Below are 20,955 nucleotides of genomic sequence, written 5' to 3'. Positions count from 1 at the left end.
AGATTCTACATGTAAAACTACACATTTGTCAGTCATTCCGCTGAATTTGGAAGATTAAAGACTTATTTCATGACTGTACGGTTACTGAAAAAGTAGGCAGGGCTTAATCCAAAAGGATTTTTTTCTTTGCCTGGAGTGACCAGGGCCTACCTAGGTGTTAATTGCTATACACAAAGAAATACACAGGAAATATAATGTGTTTGAAATCTACCTGTCTATGGTTGAGGAATAAGATTAAATCTATCTTTGAATCATAAATTTAATCTAAAAATATTGCATGTTTTATTTGATTTTATGTATAATTAGTTTTAGAACATGGGTCATCGGAAGATAACGAATTTGTTAATTATTAGATTATATATTTATATTTCCTGGTGTTCCCAGTTATAGCTGGATTTGGCAACCATTCCCTGACCTGACGAATTACACAGTTAGGCACTATTTCTCACTTTATTCCGTAGGTCTGTCCCTATGAATCGCTTTTGTCTGATATCTGTTTGTATGGCTCTGAATTTTCTGTCAAGGAATCGTTTGTCAATCCAGGCTCCTTAAAGGACACATCTCATGTTTTCAAAGTATACAATATTACATGCATTTTGTCTTCTTCATGCTTATAGTAATTGATTCTAAGAGTTCGTTCGCCAAAATTTTGCGATAATTAACCACAATACAGACTTAAATCTAAGCCCCGATTTCAAAAAGTCAAGTTAATTAGGTAGGTAGACACGTGGTACAGTGACGTCACATGCGCCCTTCGGATTGTGAAAGTACTGCAAGATATTATTAAAAACTCAACTTTTAGGGGCCTAATTTATTTACCATGGCCAACATTTAAATCGATGTTGACAAATTGTCCAATTTTTATATCTGTTCGCCACCAGTGCACACATATAACGATGTAAATACCCAAATATAGCGAGTAAAGCGTGTACGAAATCGGCAATATTGTGAGTAAATAATGTTGATATGGGTCGCTGTCTACAAACTGTTTGGGGATGTTATTCCTTTATACATCTGTAATTGGCGCTGTTTTTCTAACATAAACAGTGCAATCATGATTTATTTTTGGATTAGACAAATTATGATACATTAAATTGTTGACAACTAGGCCCTATGCCAAGCTATTGTCACGCGTGCATTTCGGAAAGAAAGAAAAAGACAACACACACATAAATCAATAAAAATATTCAAATTTAAAGTGGTAATCACATTATTTTATTTTGATAAAGCAATCTTATTACTATTTTTGAATTGTGATCTGCACGTCTTTAGGAAGTACGAAGTGGGAGCACGGTGTTAAAACCTACTGACGCACTCAAGATGCTACGAGTTCAAAAAGGAAATAATTTTATAATTCAATTTAAAGTTAGGAAATTCGATATTCTATTATTTGTATAATTAAAAGTTCAGTTATTTTGTATCTTTATTTATTTTTGTTGTTGTTGTAAATCTACCAGTTGGTAGAAGTTATACATTATGTATCGTCGCTATATGTTGTTACAAGGTGAAGGTCAGTTGATCCGAGTGTGTATTGAATTTGAAGAGCAAAACAGAATGTATGCTATATGCCTAAAAGTGCTTATAGCTTTGATATATCCATTTTCTCGCAGTTTATCAGAATCTCTGTCCAAGCGGTGTTTGAAAAGGTGACTGGGTGTGTTTTTAACTCACCTGAGCTGAAAGCTCAAGTGAGCTTTTCTGATCACCCGTATTCCGGCGTCCGTCCGTCTGTCCGTCTGTAAACTTTTCACATTTTCAACTTCTTCTCAACAACCACTGGGCCAATTTCAACCAAAGTTCCCACAAAACATCCTTAGGTAAAGGGAATTCTAAATTGTTAAAATAAAGGGCAAGGCCACCTTCCAAGGGGAGATAATCAAGAAAAGGTAAAAATAGGGTAGGGTCATTAAAACATCTTCTCAAGAACCACTGGGCCAGAAAAAATGAAATTTATAGATAAGCTTTATTAGGTAGTGCAGATTCTAAATTTTTAAAATCATGGCCCCCGGGGGTCGGATGGGGCCACAATAGGGGATCAAAGTTTTACATACAAATATATAGGGAAAATCTTTAAAAATCTTCTTCTCAAGAACCACTAAGCCAGAAAAGCTGAGATTTATATGAAAGCTTCCTTATATAATGCAGATTCTAAATTGTTAAAATCATGGCCCCCGGGGGTCGGATGGGGCCACAATAGGGGATCAAAGTTTTACATACAAATATATAGGGAAAATCTTTAAAAATCTTCTTCTCAAGAACCACTCAGCCAGAAAAGCTGAGATTTATATGAAAGCTTCCTTATATAATGCAGATTCTAAATTTTTAAAATCATGGCCCCCGGGGGTCGAATGGGGCCACAATAAGGGGTCAAAGTTTTACATACAAATATATAGGGAAAATCTTTAAAAATCTTCTTCTCAAGAACCACTGAGCCAGAAAAGCTGACATTTATATGAAAGCTTCCTGATATAGTGCAAATTCTAAATTGTTAAAATCATGGCCCCCGGGGGTTGGATGGGGCCACAATAGGGGATCAAAGTTTTACATACAAATATATAGGAAAAATCTTTAAAAATCTTCTTCCCAAGAACCACTAAGCCAGAAAAGCTGAGGTTTATATGAAAGCTTTCTGATATAGTACAGATTCTAAATTGTTAAAATCATGGCCCCCGGGGGTCGGATGGGGCCACAATAGGGGATCAAAGTTTTACATACAAATATATAGGGAAAATCTTTAAAAATCTTCTCAAGAACCATTGGGCCAAAGAAGTTCACATTTACATGAAAGCTTTCTGACATAGTGTAGATTCAAGTTTGCAAAAACCATGGCCTCCAGGGGTAGGTTTGGGGCCATAATAGGGACTAACGTTTTACATGCAAATAGATATGGAAAATCTTCTGATATGGACCAAGATGACTCAGGTGAGCGATGTGGCCCATGGGCCTCTTGTTTAAGGTAAAGTTCTTGCTCCAACAAAAAAATTATTCACGTCTTTTTTCTCGTACCTTCCTTCGAAAAACTGAAAAATACTCAGTCTAAATCCTTTCTACCGACAACTAGTACACCCGAGCATGGCACAATACATCTTAGTTAATGCATTATTATTTACAAGCCGTTAACGTGATCATTGGTTTTTTGTCGATTAAATCTAATCTGTTTATGAAATGAACTAGATGTTTTCAAACCCGAGGGCGCATATGACGTCACACATAATGGCGCATAAACTAGTGATTGAAAATATGCATATCGCAAGATTTGAATTTCATCGCTTTCAACCTCAAAAACTTCGCAAAATATTTCATTTAAAACACATTTAAAGTAGTTTTAGGCATAAAAAGAGTTAATTTTGCTGAAAAAATGAAAAAGTTTAGAAACATGCGTTGTGTCCTTTAATGGCAAAGCATTGTCCAAAAGTTTTTTTAAAGATTTTTCTACAATGGCTGTTCTTGCAAGATGCTGTTATTGGTTGATCATGCCACCAAAACTGTTCTCTGCAAGAACACATGGCCAACATAGGTAATCCGGACATTCCATTAATGCTGTTTGAGGAGGAATTAGGACATTAGGCACAGAAGCTGGTGTTGTTACTTTGGGAACTTCTTCAAATAAATTAAGCTTAAAATTGCCACTGATTTGTCTTCCGAAAGTTGTACCGTGATTTTTGACGACATTTTCTTCAGGATACAATATACATGGCTGTCACTGAATTTATTTCTGATATTCAAATATTTAGTTCAGGTAATTATCGACTCATAATTTTAAAAAATGCTGTGAAATTATCTTTGTGGTAGATTGATTGATTGATTGTTTTGATGTTTTCCGCCACACTCAACAATTTTTCAGTTATCTGGTGGCGCCCAGTTTTTATTGGTGGAAGAGAGAACCCAGATACAATGTACCTGGGAAGAGACCACCGACCTTCCGAAAGTAAACTGGGAAACTTTCTCATTTACCTTTGTGGTAGATGAAAGGGGTTGATATACGTGTAGTTAATTGCCATCAACAACTTTCCAATCTCGGATACCCAGTTGACACACTTGGCTAAATCTGTCAGTCAGGGCCCGAACCACTCTTACTAGATTGAGAAGCATTAAGTTTTTGATCTCTGTCTAGGTAAATTTTAAGGGAGGTGGCTTAGAATTGAGTCTTTAACCAAATCAGATGGTAAAGGTTACTCAGTTGTAAACATCAAAATATACAACTTCTTTGTATGTAAAGGTAGAAACATTACCTTTTATAGGAAATGAAAATCAAACGGCTAAAAGAAACTTATGATGTGGATGTGACTGTTGAGCCGAGAATTGGTAGAATAGTCGTGCATGGATTAATGGAGGATGTAATGCATGCCGGTGACAAGATCTATGAGGTGATAAGGAAAGCAGATGCTGCCCGACAAGAAAAGCAGGCCGCCGAAATCATGGCTGACATGGTGGAATGGTGCTTTATAGAAATCACACCTAAAGGTCAGCAGTTGGAGAAATATCCCCCCGACATTAACATGCAGTTGGAGAAGGCCCTGCGGAATCAAGAATCAGAAATTTCCTTTCGAGACAATCAGGGAAAGAGATATATAGTGAATTTGACAACCTATGAAGAATATCCGGAAGATGATAAGACCGATGTTGTTAAAGTTATAAGGAAAAATAAAATTGACAGTAAGTACTCTGCATTCTAATCAAAGTGAAAGTTACAAGGAAAAATAAAATTGACAGCAAGTTCGTTTTAATCAAAGTTAAAGTTATAAGGAAAAATAAAATTGACAGTAAGTACTCAGCATTCTAATCAAGTTTTGAATGGAAAAGGTGTCTGGAACATCATAAACCAAAATTTTGTATCAAATCTTCATTGTTGAAATGACAGAGATATGGTTCACGATTTTTGATAAAAATATTTTTCATTTTTGATGTTAAACATTGAAAATATAACTCATTTAATGTTGACAGCAAAAATTTTGACCTTCTGAATGCAACAATAAAAGCAATATTTTAGCCTTAAATCTGAGTTATGTAAACAAAGACTCGAGTCATTTTATGTATACAAACAAACAAGTGAAATATTGATTTTGTAAAATAAAGCATCTTAATTTTGCATATTCACAAATTTTAACTTTTAGATAACACGTTTTGCCCCAAAATGCTTGAAATGTGAAAGATATAATAAATTTAGATCGAAATCCATTTATTTTGAAAATTTCGTAAACAATAACATACCACAATCTTTGTTTACAAAACAAATTATAAACTCTCTAAACTGAGCTTTTGTGAAAATGTATAACCTTAATTTTTTATGTGAAATCTTTTAAACACATTAGACAGTAGATTTTAATCATTAAAAGTGAAAAAGAATTTTGAGGAAATCATGAATCAGTCCATTTAAAAGGCCATTTTAATTTTCAGCTCAAATCTACTTGAAAATACAGCTGATTTTAAGCATAAATACATAGAAGAAACTTCAGTCGTTTATTACTATAAAGCATTTTCATCAAAACAAAGAGTTCATTTATGGAAGAATAGCTGAGTCATTTCTTACTATAAAGCATTTTCATCAAAACAAGAGAAGAATTGCTGTGTCATTTATTACTATAAAGCATTTTTATTAAAATGGAGTTCTTTCATGGAAGAATAACTGACATGCCTATTTGTCAGCTTCTTTATTTGGATGGGGGGAAATACCATATTTATTGCCCCCCCCCCCCTCCTTTTGCAGTAAGAAGAATTACATGTATGTTTAAAATGTAGGTCTTTAATTTTTCTCTTTCTCAGTGCAGATCGCTTTAAATGTGTAAATGGTAAGTTTAAAATACAGTAAAATAGGGTTATAGTGAACCTCCAGGCCAGCGAAAAACAATTTGTTATAACCAAACTTCGTTATTTACAATACAATATTTGTTATTTCCTTCTCAAAGGGAAATAAATATTACTTCACAATAAGTGTGAATTTGTTGTAAACGTGTTTGTTATAAGCATGTTTTACTGTATTTCAGAATGACTGTATTAATTGGTTGTGCTTTATCTTTGGAAATCACATACTCTGATTATATCCAAAGTTTTAACAGGTTTTCAAAATGTAAACCATTTCTTTGTGTTTGTAATCAATCATCTGATCTATCCAGTGCCCATGTTATATCACACTCGACATGGCTATCCGAGGGTGCTGTCAGCCACTGCTGCAGGTGATATTGCAGGTTGTTTCCCTGCACTCCTCAGTCAATATAATAAATGACTTATTCTGAAAGATGATTTTACATGTATTGTAGAGTCTGCTTTTGAGCAGCCAGTCACCTGGACAACAATGGATGCCAAAGACAATGTGGCTGTGATTACTGTACCTTCTAGCAGTGCAGAATATAAAAAAGTCTATCAAAGCTTTATCATTGGAACAGGTTCATCACACACAATAGTTAAGGTAAGATCAAGTAAAGCAACAGCCCTTTTCACACAAAACATCTTATGATTAAGATTATAAATTTAAAGCCAGTAAAATAAGTATACACATACAGTGTAGGTAATAAAACTTGCTATTTTACTCAGTTGAGTATAAGGCAGAGACAAAGATTTTACTGTAGTTTTAGGATTTTTTGTGAACAGAGCCACAGAATCTTGGGATGAACCAGGACCATAAGTGTGTTGTAATTTTCAATTAAACTTTTATGACTTTAAAGTTTATCTATTAGTTCAATAGTTGGTTGTATATTGTTAAACGTTCCACTCCAGAATTTTTCACTCAATGACATATGGAGACATCACCATTGCCAGTGAAGGGCTCCAAAATTTAGGACTATGCTCAGCACCTATGGCCTTTGAGCAGTGAGGAATCTTTATCGTGCCACACCTGCTGTGACACGGGACCTGGGTTTTTGCGGTCTCTTCTGAAAGTCCACCCTATTTAATTGTCTCTTACACAAGCAAGGGGTTCTAACCTGGATCCCCACTGGATATTTGTTCAATGAAATTACATATTGTGAAAGATAATAAAAAGACCTTAATGCATTGGCAAGTTGTTCACATGTCTGTAAACAAAATGCATTTCCTTTCACAAGTCTGATTACATTCTGATGAAATTTGATGCAAAGATACACAATCCTGTACACTGATTTGTCATTCATTCGATTACACTAGAGATGCTGAATCAGTTTTTATATGCCTGTCGAAGACGGGACATATTGTGGTATTGCATCATCTGTCTGTATGTCCGTCTGTCCAAACCATAAGCTCCAGGATTTTACAACTTTGTATATTTGATCATCTTGATGAGAGGAAGATGCCTATTGTTTTTCAAGGTCAGAAGTCAAAGTCAAGGTCATAGTATCACTAAATAGAAGGACTTTGTGGGCAGGATACAAACCGAACTGTAAGCTCCAGGATAATACAACTTGGTATATTTAATCACCTTGATGAGAGGAAGATGCTTATTGTTTTTAAAAGTCAAAGATCAAGGTCATAGTATTACTTAGTAGGAAAACCTTACAGGCAGGATACAGACCTAACTATAAGCTCCAGGATATTGCAACTTGGTACATTTGATCACCATGATTAGTGGAATATGTCTATTGTTTTTCAAGGTCAAATGTCAAGGTTGCAGTATTACTTAGTAGAAGAACCTTGTAGTCAGTTTACAGACCGAACTGGGTTCACATACACCTTATGTCAAGTGGAGGATGCCTAGTGTTTCTCAAGGTCAAAGGTCCAATTTCATAGTAGCAGGATACAGACCGAACCATTTGGGCTAAGACTATCAAACTTGGTACACATACATTTTATGTCAAGTGAAAATATTATATAGAGAGTACATGATTTGTCTGTTTTTACGATGCAAAGAAAGTATTCACACCTTAATGATTGCTGGTATTACCTGAAGCCAAGGTCTACAAATCATGGTGTAAGAAAAACGCCCTGTATTAGCTTTTCACAGGCATATTATGTATCGTTGGCGGTACTCTTGTTCAGTCATACACTTAAGGTAACTCCATGCTAGCATTATTATCTGATAAAAGTATAGAAAATGTACTTAGTTCTATTCATTAGAGTTAAAACTATTAGATTATCACAGAAAATATATAGGTCATCACACTTTTTAAAACATGAGACACGAGACATATTTAGATTTCACAAAAACTGTTCATAACGATATAATAGTATTCAAAACAATTTCATGAAACTGTTTCTTTACAAAAATATGCAAAATGTCTGTAAAAAATAAAGTAGATTTATCACATAATGGACTTGATAAAGAAATAACTGAACTGAACAGAGTTATTGCCCTTGGATTCAATATAATTGATTCTTCTTATAAGTATAAAATTTATGCTCCTATCAATGATAAATCTAGATAAATCAATGATTTTGCAAAATGTTATGACGTCACAGAAGGGTGGAATTACTTTAGATCTTACAAAAATTCCTGAACTTACATTTTCTAGGGAAATTATAATCAGATACAGTAAATTTTCCGTCTATTCCTTATGATGGCACCATAAATTATGGACCATACAGGGGATGATAACTCATCCTACATTGTGAAAAATGTTGCCTATTACTTCTAGCCTTTGTAATGCAACTCTCACAATGTCTCTCTGGGTCAAAGAGAGATAACTCTTTTGAGGAGGAAATGGAAAGTATTGGGTATCATAAATTTATTAAATATTTGTGTTGTTACTCACAAAAGATAACTGATGCGATTAACAATTTAGATTAAACAACACCATTAAATCAGAAATGTTGAATTTTTGATATCTCCTGATCTAAATTTCCCTGTGCTACAACGTGTAAGCTGAAAACCAAACATTAGAATTACTGAATTACTGAATGTTACACAAGAAAAATTATTATGATATAATCAACATCAAAAGTATTGTTGAGTGGGGATCTAGGTTAGAATAGGTCCTGAGCACCCCTTGCTTGTCATAACAGGCAATTACATGAGGTGGTCCTTCGTATGAGATGCAAAAACCGAGGTTCCATTCATAGAAGGTGTGGCACGTGAAAGATCCCTCCCTTCCCAAAGGTGGTAAGCGCCGGCATAGGCCTAAATTTTGCAGTCCTTCACCAGCAATGGTGATGCCTCCATATGAGTGAAAGATTGTCAGGCTTGATATTAAAGCAATATACAACCAATCAAAAGTATGAAAGGTGAAGATAACGAACAGGTATCAATCTTATAACTCCTATAAAGGTGAAGATAACGAACAGTTATCAATCTTATAACTCCTATAAAGGTGAAGATAACGAACAATGATCAATCTTATAACTCCTATAAAGGTGAAGATAACGAACAGTTATCAATCTTATAACTCCTATAAAGGTGAAGATAACGAACAGTGATCAATCTTATAACTCCTATAAAGGTGAAGATAACGAACAGTGATCAATCTTATAACTCCTATAAAGGTGAAGATAACTAACAGTGATCAATCTTATAACTTCTATAAGCAATACAAAATAGATAGTTGGGCAAACACGGACCCCTGAACACACCAGAGGTGGGATCAGGTGCCTAGGAGGAGTAAGCATCCCCTGTCAACCGGTCACACCCGCTGTGAGCCCTATATCCTGATCAGATAAACAGAGTTATCCGTAGACAAAATCAGTGTGTTAAGAACGGCCTAACAATCGGTATGAAACACGTCAGACAGCATAATTGACACAATGATAGGTTGTATTGACGAACTAGATCATTGTAACGACCATAGAATTTGCGAAATGCTGACTTCAATCAAGATTGTTGAAACCAAACATTATTTCAATGCACGTCTTCAATGAAATAAAAGTACTCTGATGCTTTGACAATTCAGATACTGGTACATAGCAAGTCATTTTAGGGAGTATTCTTAAAAGTCAGTTTAGTTATTCGTACTACTTTTTCTTCACCTATCTGAATATTTAGCTACAGTCTTGACATCTTCTATAGCAAACATTTGTTACATTATTATTGTTGAATAATTCTTTTTAGATTGAAAGAATACAAAATAGGATGCTCTTACAACAATATGAGGCAAAGCTCAAGTTAATGGAGAAACAAAATCCTTCTGGTACAACAAATGAGATGACATTGTGGCATGGCACAGGGAGTGATGCTGTGGCCAGTATTAATACCTATGGATTTAACAGGAGTTACTGTGGAAAAAATGGTATTTTGTCTAAATCAAATTTTAGCAATAGGACTTTCTGTCAATTTTGATTTTTTTAAAAAAAATATAGTTTAGTCTTTAGCTTTTCTTATCACCCATTGTCCATCGTCTGTCTGTCTGGCCCAATGGTTCTTGAGAAGATTTTTAAAGATTTTCCTTGTATATTTGTGTGGAAAACTTTGATTCCCTATTGTGGCTCTAATCTACCCTTGTGGTGCATGGTTTTAACAAACTTGATTCTGCACTATGTCAGGAAGCTTTCATGTAAATTTCAGCTCTTCTGGCCCAGTGGTTCTTGAGAAGATTTTTAAATGACCCCACCCTATTTTTGCATTTTTGTGTTTATATCCCCTTTGAAGGAGCATGGGCTTTCATTAGAACAAACTTGAAAGCCCTTTACCCAAAGATGCATTTTGCCAAGTTTGGTTGAAATTAGCCTGTGGTTCTGGAGAAGTCGTAAATGTGAAAAGTTTACAGATGGACAGACAGACGGATGATGGACAACGAGTGATCAGAAAAGCTCACTTGAGCTTTCAGCTTGGGTGAGCTAAAAAGAAAACAAAATACATTTGCTCTGTTAATCAGCATACACCATTAAACTAAACTTGTATTTGAATGCAACTGTTTATTGAACATGTCTCAGTGCATTGGAGTGTTTACTTGTTTAAGTGAGCGCAGCGAGCTCAAATAGTTACACATGTAGAGGAGAGAATTACATGCTTTTAAATGAATTTGAATATGCAGGTCACTTCAGCATTTCATGCTGATACAGACTGTGATGGTAAAACATGAAATATTTCAGTATCAACTTTCTCTATCAAAGTAAAAACATAAGCAGTATGAAAAGCAATGTATTGCTTGTTGCATAATTCAATAATATATAAATATTGAATATGTGTGTGGCAGTGATGTCGGTACTTTTTTTTCAACTATGTGTAATTACGCAAAGCAATGTAAATTTCCATGACAGCAATTTAAAAATAAGTGGATTATTTTCAGCCAATACATTTGGAAAAACCGAAAATATTCATTATATGTGCTTTAAAAAAACCTGGCACAACAGTAACAACTACTGTATATTCCTGAATTTTATTTACTTTACAATCAGTCATATTGAACACACTTAGATATTATTTGACACCTTGTAATTTTTGTTGTTCATAACAGTAAAGTTAATTATAATGTCACAATGCACTGTTTACATCAGCTGCATTATATTTACCATGTTTAATTGTATAGGCGGATCAAATGCCATTTTGCAAGATGCTAATATGTTTTGATAGGACTGTTGAAACCCCTGTAACATTAACTTATTTGTTAGTGGCCTGCCTTGATTTAAAACCTGATCATACGCAGAACATGCTCTTGCAAATCTAATCAGTTTAGACATAAACACCATGTGCAGGTGATAATGGAATATTGCTACAGAAATATAAGAAGTTGACGATGGAGAAGCCGAAGTCATCTCATTTGTCATAAAGTTGTTTGTTAGTTTGCTATTGACATCTGTGATCAATAAAATATCCAAATATGAAACAAATCTGAGAGCCTCTCTAGTCTCTTTTATTTTGAGTTCACTAGGATGTATATATGGAATGACATGAATGAAAATTAGTATTGTTGACAGATAAAACGTCATCGATACATCTAAATGTCAAGTTTTTTCTTCTCAATACATGTAAAAGCTTTTGAATAAATTCTGCCTCATAAGAATACAAAAACAGATCAGCTAACAAAGGAGCACAATTTATGCCCATGGGAATTTTAACAGACCGTTGGAAGACCTGATCACCAAAGGCTACAAAGATATTGTCAATGGGGAACTCCAGCATATTTTTAATATCATTTTCAGAGTACTTTTAAAAGCGGATCATTTCCATGTGATTTCTAGATCCTGGACAAGGTGACAATAGGGGCTTATATTTTCATATTGGTACATATGTCGAAAATTATTTGAAAATCTTCTTATTAAAAATAGCAGTAGGCGCAGTTACTCAAATTGATATGCAAGTATCCTTGTTTAGTATAGAGTTGTTTGTTCACTCCTGGAGCCAGGATGAAGTTTTTAAACTATGTAAGTGAGCAATGTAGCATATGAGCCGCTCTAATACCCACAGACGTTATGTACCCTGGCATATAAATCTTATATCCATCTTTAATGTTACCTACAGCCATATCATATTTCTCTGGTGTGATATTCCTCCTTAAATGTCAGACAAGAGGTTGGCAGAAATATGCCATCATAGTTTATTAAGATTCCAGTTACTTATAAAATCGCGGTCAAAATCACACGGCCACTCACCTCTGTTGGTATGGGTTCGAGTCCCGCTCACGCTGGTAAGTGAGAAAGTTTCCCAGTTTGCTTTCGGAAGGTCGGTGGTCTCTTCCCAGGTACATTGTATCTGGGTTCTTTCTTCCACCAATAAAAACTGGGCGCCACCAGATAGCTAAAAAAATTGTTGAGTGTGGCGGAAAACATCAATCAATCAATCAATCAATCAACTTATAAAACTTATTGGTACTTGATGTTGGAAATGCACTCATGAAGTTTGCTTTTCATTGTTTCAGCTGTGGTACATGGAGATGGAGTTTATTTTGCTGTCAATGCACATTATTCAGCACGAGATACATACAGCCCTAGGGACGCCAATGGTAACAAAAGAATGTATCAGTGCCGAGTGCTGACTGGGGAGTTCTGTCAGTCAAGGCAGGGCATGAAAGTACCCTACAACAAACCTCAATCAAATCACATTCTGTACGACTCCGCCGTCGATAATCCAGGGAGTCCAGGAATTTTTGTAATATTTAACGACACGCAGGCATACCCGGAGTACTTAATTACTTTTCAGTGACCGGAGTATTTAATTACATTTTAGTGACCAAAGTACTTTATTACTTTTCAGTGACTGAAGTATTTACATGTAATTACTTTTCAGTGACCGAGTGTTTTTACATTTGTCCCTTTTTCCCGATGTAACATTTCAGTTTTTAAATTTTGTGTTGAAATATAGCCTGAAATTCTTGGAATAGAATAATACTGTATTTACCAGGATACTTGAGATGTCTGTTGTATGAAGACAATTGTGAACCAGTATGCCTGCTAATTGATTTCTGTTGAATGAAGATAAATATGTACAGGCCACAATTGTACAAAGATGAGTCAACTTTCACTGATGGTTGACTTGCCATTGACTCATACATTTACATAATAGCATTAACCGGAGGTTAACTATCAGTTAAAGTTAGGCCTAACTCAAGATATCAATATTGATTTTAACTTTGCATATTTTTTTAAATCATGGTTGTACTTGTAGTTATTATTGATTTCAGTATACAGATATTATGGCATTAAACAATTTGAATTGATGTTTTTGGTTTGTTCTTCAGGACAAATTTACTACAATGTAGCACCCGTTTAAATTTTATTACACTTTCTGTCTGACGTGTTTCACACCTATTGTCAGGCCGTTCTATCCATACTGATTTGACTACGGATTACTTTGCTTACATGATCAAGATAGAGGGCTGACAGCGAGTTTCACCGGTCAAGAGGGGATGCTTACTCCTACAATGCAGCTGGTCCAACTTCTGGTGTGTCAAGAGGTTAATGTTTGCTCAATTCTTAATTTTGTATTCTTTATCAAATTGCTCGCTGTTCGTTATCTTCACTTTTTCACCTTCATAAACGAGTAGTATTAGAATATGTTCAGTACGGAGAGGGCCTAATAATCGTAAGAGATTGATGTTGATACAGTAAACATGCTCTTTGCATTTCCCGCAGATTCTCTTTAGCCTGGTCCTCTCATCTCTACTTAGCATGTCTTGTACTATTGAATGAGCTAGGGAACCAGACTACGATTCCCTTCTTATTGATGATAGCCTAATTCTGTTATGTATCGAATAGGAATCGATATGGAACAAATGGTATGTATTTATTATGACATCCTAAGTAATAGCCTATGAAATGGCAGCATAGATCATTATGGTCGTCTGCTTTGTAAATACATCACATAAATCCTGGTTAGGTAATGCCAACACATCTCATCACTAACATGCACAGAGTAACACTAATACACAAGGAAACTTACTGACGCAAGCGTCAAAGTCAGCCACAACGTGGTAACCGTCAAACCATTTAGATCCCATAAGGAATACAAAATAGGGAGTTGGGCAAACACGGACCCCTGGATATACCAGAGGTGAGATCAAGTGCCTAGGAGGAGTAAGCATCCCCTGTCGACCGGTCACATCCGCCATGAGCCCTATATCTTGATCAGGTAAATGGAGTGACCCAATGATAGTGTGTATTGGCAAACTAGATCCATTATAACTACCAAAGAATGTGCAAAATGCTGACTTTGACTCCTCTTCACAAGTCGTGGGTTATTGATTCGTTACCTCACACTAACTCTTTACATCAGTCGCCACATTCTCTCACCAGAGGGCGCGTTACGCAAGCGTTTAGTGCGAATAACACGGAATTCTGGGTAGAGAATACAGTCACCATTCAAATCAAGAGTTCGAGACAGAGGATGACAGAACAAGCTAAAGTTAAATCAGCCAATGATATTCCTCGATCCAGATGCAAGTTTGGTTAAGAACATAAACAGAAAGTAAAAAATGGCGTCTACTGACGAAGAGATGAGTGGAAAGCACCTAAAACTTGGTATATATTAAAAATTATTAAAAATAGAAAATATTAAATACCTGAAAAACGACGCTATCTATCTATTGCAAATTGGCCACAAATTCAACATCATGTTGCCTCCACTGCGTGTTTAGTTTCGTTTTCTGTCGATTATAAAAACCGTTTTCTGATTGGCTCCACGCCACAGGCTGCAACACTAATCATATGCTCTGTCTCTACTCATGTTTTGAATGGTGACTGATGTAAAGGGTTAGTGCGAGATAACGAATCAATAACCCTTGACTCGTGAAGATGACTTTAAACGAGACTGTTGAAACCTCTGTAACATCAACTTGTTTGTCAGTAGTCTGCCTTGATTCAAAAACTGATCATACGCAGAACAAGCTCTTGCGTATCGAATCATTTGAGAGACTTAAACACCATATCCAGGTGATTATAGAATATTGCTATATAAATATGGAAAATTGCAATGAAGAAACTGAAATAATTTCATTTGTCATAAAGCTGAGTTGTTAGTTTGCTGTTAATATTTATTTTAAATAAAATAACTAAGTACGAAGCGGTTGTGGAGGACTTTGCGGTGTCCTTTATTTCGAGATCACAGGGATATATCGAATCGACAGGAATATAATTGATTATTGCTGATAGATAAACCGTTGTCGATATATTTAAATGTCGAGTTCAATGTCACAGAAATATAGTTTTTTTCTTCTCATGTAGAAAATTTTGAATAAATTCTACTTCATAAGAATATACAAACAGGTCAGCTAACAAAGGAACACATTGGTGTCCATGGTAATTCTAACATTCTGTTGGTAGGCCTGATCACCAGAGAGTATGAAGGTTAAAGGTAGAGTTCACATACTAGATTAGCTTTCAACAGTCTTGTTTAAAGTCAGCATTTCGCAAATTCTGTGGTCTTTATAATGATCTAGTTTGCCAGTACATCCTATCATTGGATCAAATACGTCTGGCGTGTTTCAGAAAGATTTTTGGGCCATTCTTGACGCACTGATTTTGACTGCGGATTACTCCATTTACCTAATCAAGACATACGGTTCACATCACTGAATGTGTACTAGCAGATGACCGTAGTATATACTGCGGTCATCGGCTTGTACACAGTGAGAGGACGTTTACTCCATCTAGCCACATGACCCCACCTCTGGTTACTCCGGCGTTCTAGAGGTTCACGGCGAGATACTTTTGACTTGGTTCCGAGGTATGACCGGAGAATTAACGGAGGCTCTAACTTGTTGGAGTAGCCTCTGGTGTATCCAGTGCTTGCCAATCTCTTCATTTTGTGTTTCTTATAGGAGTTATGAGATCGCTCACTGTTCGTTATCTTCACCTTTCACAACCCATTGCATTGTAAGATAATACCCCCATTGTTTTAAGTATTAAGCGTTCATCTGTAAAAAATTTTTTTTTACAAATAACTGATAATTAGAATGTATTTAATTATTAAAGAAAAATAGCTACATATATATATTTGCATTTTTAACAAAAAATATATTGATATCTAAAAAAAAAAAAATGTGCCCTGTATTATCCCCCTGTAATGAACTTGAAATAGTTTTCAAAGACAGAATAATAGCAATTTTATTATATAGACATGGTATGCTTGCAAGATTAATTTTCAAGACATTCGAAAAACAGCATACAAATAACAAATGCAGAACTAAAAAGGTAATAACTTGTTTTATTTAAAGTTCCAAAAGCTATAAAGTTGGAAATATAAGCTATGTACACATGCACGATTTATACATAGAAATTATCATTTTTTTGTTTGTTTAGATATTAAATCGTTATTACGAGATACTAACTCGTTATAACGAGTTAAATTTTTTTTTTACTTTTTCAAATATGAGACTATCCGGCTTTCGTAGTTTTTTTATTACCATAAAGGAAATAATATTACAAACAAAGACGAAACAAAACATTTTACCAGGCTTGGTTAGACATGACCACTTAGATATTGGTTATAGAACAAAATGAGTGATATGGATATGCTCGATGTGAAAGACCCCGCAACACATACAAATATAATCAATACCATTTGTATGAATATTGGGTTAAAAAAAGATTTAGACAGTAACAAATAAAAGTATGACTATTAGAAAAAATGAGTAAGACAAAGCGTATAGAACAAAGAGAGATTGAAAACTACAAACTGATTATAATTCAATGCGAAAATAAATAGTATGAATTAATAGATTTCGTATACCAAAAATTAGATTCGCGGATAAAATTCTCATGTTATTTATCAAAATCGTGATTGAATATGTATAACTACCGTGATTTGATTTGTTAGAATAGTCAGTTAACAATGATAAAATGTGATATATATGATTCAAAGATTATTTCGTAAAGCGGGTCCGTACTTAATCACAGTTGTCTAAAAAAGTACATGATTAAAATGCATGTTTACTTAGTATTTTGAAATGGGAGACCAAATCGTTTTTTAACATTTTGAAAAGTCAATATGTTTGCGAACAAACATCAAAAGAATATTGATATTAGTACTGAAAATTGAAATGATAAAACGAGGTCAATTCTGTCGATAAGAGTTTTGTATGTGTACATGACATCAAAAACAGCATTGTACATTGATTCTGTGCAAAATAAATGAAAAACAGAATTTGTCTCCATTTCCACAACAGGCCGTTGTGCAGTTTTATTACTGTTGTATAATTTTATTTCTGTTGTACAGTTTTATTTCTGTTATTTTTGTTGTACAGTTTTATTTCTGTTATACAGTTTTATTTCTGTTGTACAGTTTTATTTCTGTTGTACAGTTTTATTTCTGTTATACAGTTTTATTTCTGTTGTACAGTTTTATTTCTGTTATTTTTGTTGTACAGTTTTATTTCTGTTGTACAGTTTTATTTCTGTTATTTCTGTTATACAGTTTTATTTCTGTTATACAGTTTTATTTCTGTTGTACAGTTTTATTTCTGTTGTACAGTTTTATTTCTGTTATACAGTTTTATTTCTGTTATTTCTGTTATACAGTTTTATTTCTGTTGTACAGTTTTATTTCTGTTGTACAGTTTTATTTCTGTTGTACAGTTTTATTTCTGTTATTTCTGTTATACAGTTTTATTTCTGTTATACAGTTTTATTTCTGTTGTACAGTTTTATTTCTGTTATACTATACACAACGCGTTCTTAAGAGACACCCTAATAAGCATAACATAGCAGAGGACAATCCAGAAAATTTTCAAAGCGAGCACGTGACCCAAGTTTGTACCTTTTCCGACCAAAAGTAGGGATGGGTGGTTGATGAGCCCGAAATGACAAAAACAGAAGACTACATTTGTAAGAAATGTTTAACCATTAGAAAGGGGGGATGAAACCCCTGCAATATCCCTTTAAATCCGACACTGCAAGGCACGTACAATGTAGCATCTTTTTTCAGAAATAGGAGTGCATGCGAAGGATAAGTTGTCTCTTCAGTAATCTAAAATTCTTGCCAAGATCCAATAAATAAAAGAAATAAAACATGTCTTTTGGTTCTGCGTGCCTCATTGTGTCAGGCGCCACCATATGAATGGATTTTGAAAGTGGGTTTTTCGGTGGAATCTGGGTGTAATGAATGAGGAATATAAAACTATCTGATCGATTTCCTTTTACTGTGTTACAGTCTCATGATAAACAACATCCTTTTGTGACACAAGACTAAATGAGTATATAATGGTTGTATACGCCGTACACAGCGAACTATCGTTCATGGATAATATCGACAAAAAACAATTCGTTGGTTTGTAAAGAGAGGCACAGACTTCCACTCGTACCCCTTTAGCTCGCCGTTCGTGTATGGCTTCATGACAATTCTTTCATCGACGAATTCAGTGTCTCCAGACCAGAAATTGGTGAATTTCAACTCCGAACGATTCCCAAATAGTGATAACCATTTTCCATCCGATGACATCTCTCCGTCTATAATCAACTCGCAGGTTTTTGTTCCCAGGGTATTGTTAATGAATGAATCTAAAGAATTAATTGAAAAAACAGAATCATGCCCCTGTTTCAGGATGTGACTGATACTTGATATAGAAGATACACTGATCAAATCTACTAATGAAATCTAGTAACTGTAAAACAACTTTTATTTGCGTGCGAGATATTTTCATGGTTTGCGAGAACATCATCGGGGATATTTCTCGCCGATAACCAAAATTTTTAATGTCTTTCGCATCTCGGTCACAAAAATTAGTCGCCGCGAACCAGTTCATCGGAGATTAATCGCGAAATAAAGTATTCGCGAATAAAAGTTGGTTTATAATATCTTATAATAAAACACTTTTTGTGCAGAAATCATTATTTGTTTGTAAAATTTTCATCCATATTGAAACGTCACCAGCTACAGGTAAACTGCCACAAGATTTCAGTGTAGTTTCTTTAAAGTGCTAATGCCTGCGCGAAATATACGTGACCTCCATTTTTAAGGTCATATCCGAAAGACCCTTGATTCTCACTTCTAAATGCCGAGTATTTATATCGATCTAAGTCTTTTATGCAGTAGTAGTTCGAGCGGTGCTCGAACTCACGACCTCCTGGCTATAAAGTGAACGTTCTAACCACTGAGGTACCGCGACCGTTTTCTGTTTACATATTGTTGCTTTTCATGTTTTCTAGTAAACTTGAGATGGAAATTCACGTTCGATGAGCCGCGTTTCATTCACTGGAGAGACCATTAGAAAATAGTTTTTAGAAATATTGCAGTGCCGTACGTTGTACAGTCTGTTTAGAACTGTGTAACATCGCAATATGATCCTGTATGTCGTTGCGGCAACGCAGTATTTGTAAACGCAGTAAAATCGACGAACAGGATCAGATCACGATGTCACACAGATTCTGAAGACTGTAAGTCGGTATGCTGTTGCTCATCACATGACGTTTGTAAATACGCTTCTTGTACGTCATGGATTTACAGTAATCGGATCACGCGCTCGTCTTTTTCCGTAACCGTTCATTTTCGGTTTCGGAAATAACCGAGTAGTTACGATTTGGGACTTACAGCGTGGTAGAAGGGTAACTAAGATGACCCGAGTAAGTCCACGATTATGCTACGCTGTTACTACGACCCTAATGCTCTCATCACGATACTTCCACACTGCTTGTACGATTATAACGTTTCTACCCCGCTCTTTATACGACTTTACACCGCATCTTGTTGGTCTCGATCCCGCTACGCTTGTTTTGAACATGTTCAAAATAAGCCTCGCGAGAGCGTATCTTCTAGGACTACCACATCATATGCGCTTATGAATGTTACACGACTTTTCTTTCGCGATTTGCCACGTTTTGATCGTAGTACAAACAGGGTATTTGAGTGAATGAGGGTGGGATGGGGGATATACGTTTAATTTAGGCAGCGACTGTTCCTCCGCCAATTGTCCGGCGTTAGACGTGAAATTATATCTCCTCAAAAATAAAGGTACCGTATCACTATGAAGAACCTTCACTGCTACGTCCTTGCTCGCATGCATGGGTTGACACTTGTGGCACTAAATCTACAGCCAGTAAAGTCTCTATATGAGTAAAAAATCCACGAATCTGACGTAAAGCAACAAACAAAAAAGATTCCACACTCCCAATGAAGAAAGCAAAATTTTACCCACATGCTAAACTGCTCACAAAAAGATTTTCCTCCGCCGAATCAATTTTTAGGAGCGTTTCATTTCTCTCGTTACAAGTTTGAAACGCAGTAGATTTTTGGAAATTGTGTCCAGCATATCGCAGACAGTACTGGAATTGTCTTGTGTAGTAATGTCCTTTGTGACAAGGGCCTGTTGAAATAAAATTTAAAGATGAAATTAGATCTTTTTGGCCGTTTTGATATTTTGTGGCATTAAATGAAACCCGTATCACCTACAGCTGGTGACGTCTCAATATGAGTAAATAGTCTCAAACGGACGTAAAACAAAGTGTCATCTATTATAATAGCTAGCTCATATCACATACATCACCTATTCCATCTAAATTCATGATGTCACGTGTTCGTGTGATACCCTTATTCGTGTATAACAGCGGGGATCCGAGTTAGAATAGGTCCTCAGTACCCCTTACTTGTCTTAAGAGGCGACTAAATGGGACGGACCGCAAAAACCAAGGTCCTGTGTCACAGCAGGTGTGGCATGATAAAGAACCCTCCCTGCTCAAAGGTCGTAAGCA

At 35.4% G+C, this 20,955-nt stretch overlaps 1 protein-coding gene across 1 annotated transcript in view; it reads left to right on the top strand.

Moving 5' to 3' along the window:
* The window catches only part of LOC125657812 (protein mono-ADP-ribosyltransferase PARP14-like), a 50,750-nt gene extending 37,256 nt beyond the window's left edge, over nt 1–13,494 (top strand). The window contains exons 20-23 of the mRNA XM_056150140.1: nt 4,242–4,656; nt 6,258–6,406; nt 9,950–10,127; nt 12,696–13,494. Coding sequence (XP_056006115.1) covers nt 4,242–4,656; nt 6,258–6,406; nt 9,950–10,127; nt 12,696–12,979 — 1,026 coding nt within the window. The 3' untranslated portion in view covers nt 12,980–13,494. The remainder of the gene's footprint in view (nt 1–4,241; nt 4,657–6,257; nt 6,407–9,949; nt 10,128–12,695) is intronic.
* Nucleotides 13,495–20,955: the final 7,461 nt, after the last annotated feature.

This window comes from Ostrea edulis, chromosome 9 (genome assembly GCF_947568905.1).
Source record: "Ostrea edulis chromosome 9, xbOstEdul1.1, whole genome shotgun sequence".
Taxonomy (NCBI): domain Eukaryota; kingdom Metazoa; phylum Mollusca; class Bivalvia; order Ostreida; family Ostreidae; genus Ostrea; species Ostrea edulis.
This window is presented reverse-complemented; position numbering and strand designations above follow the sequence as displayed.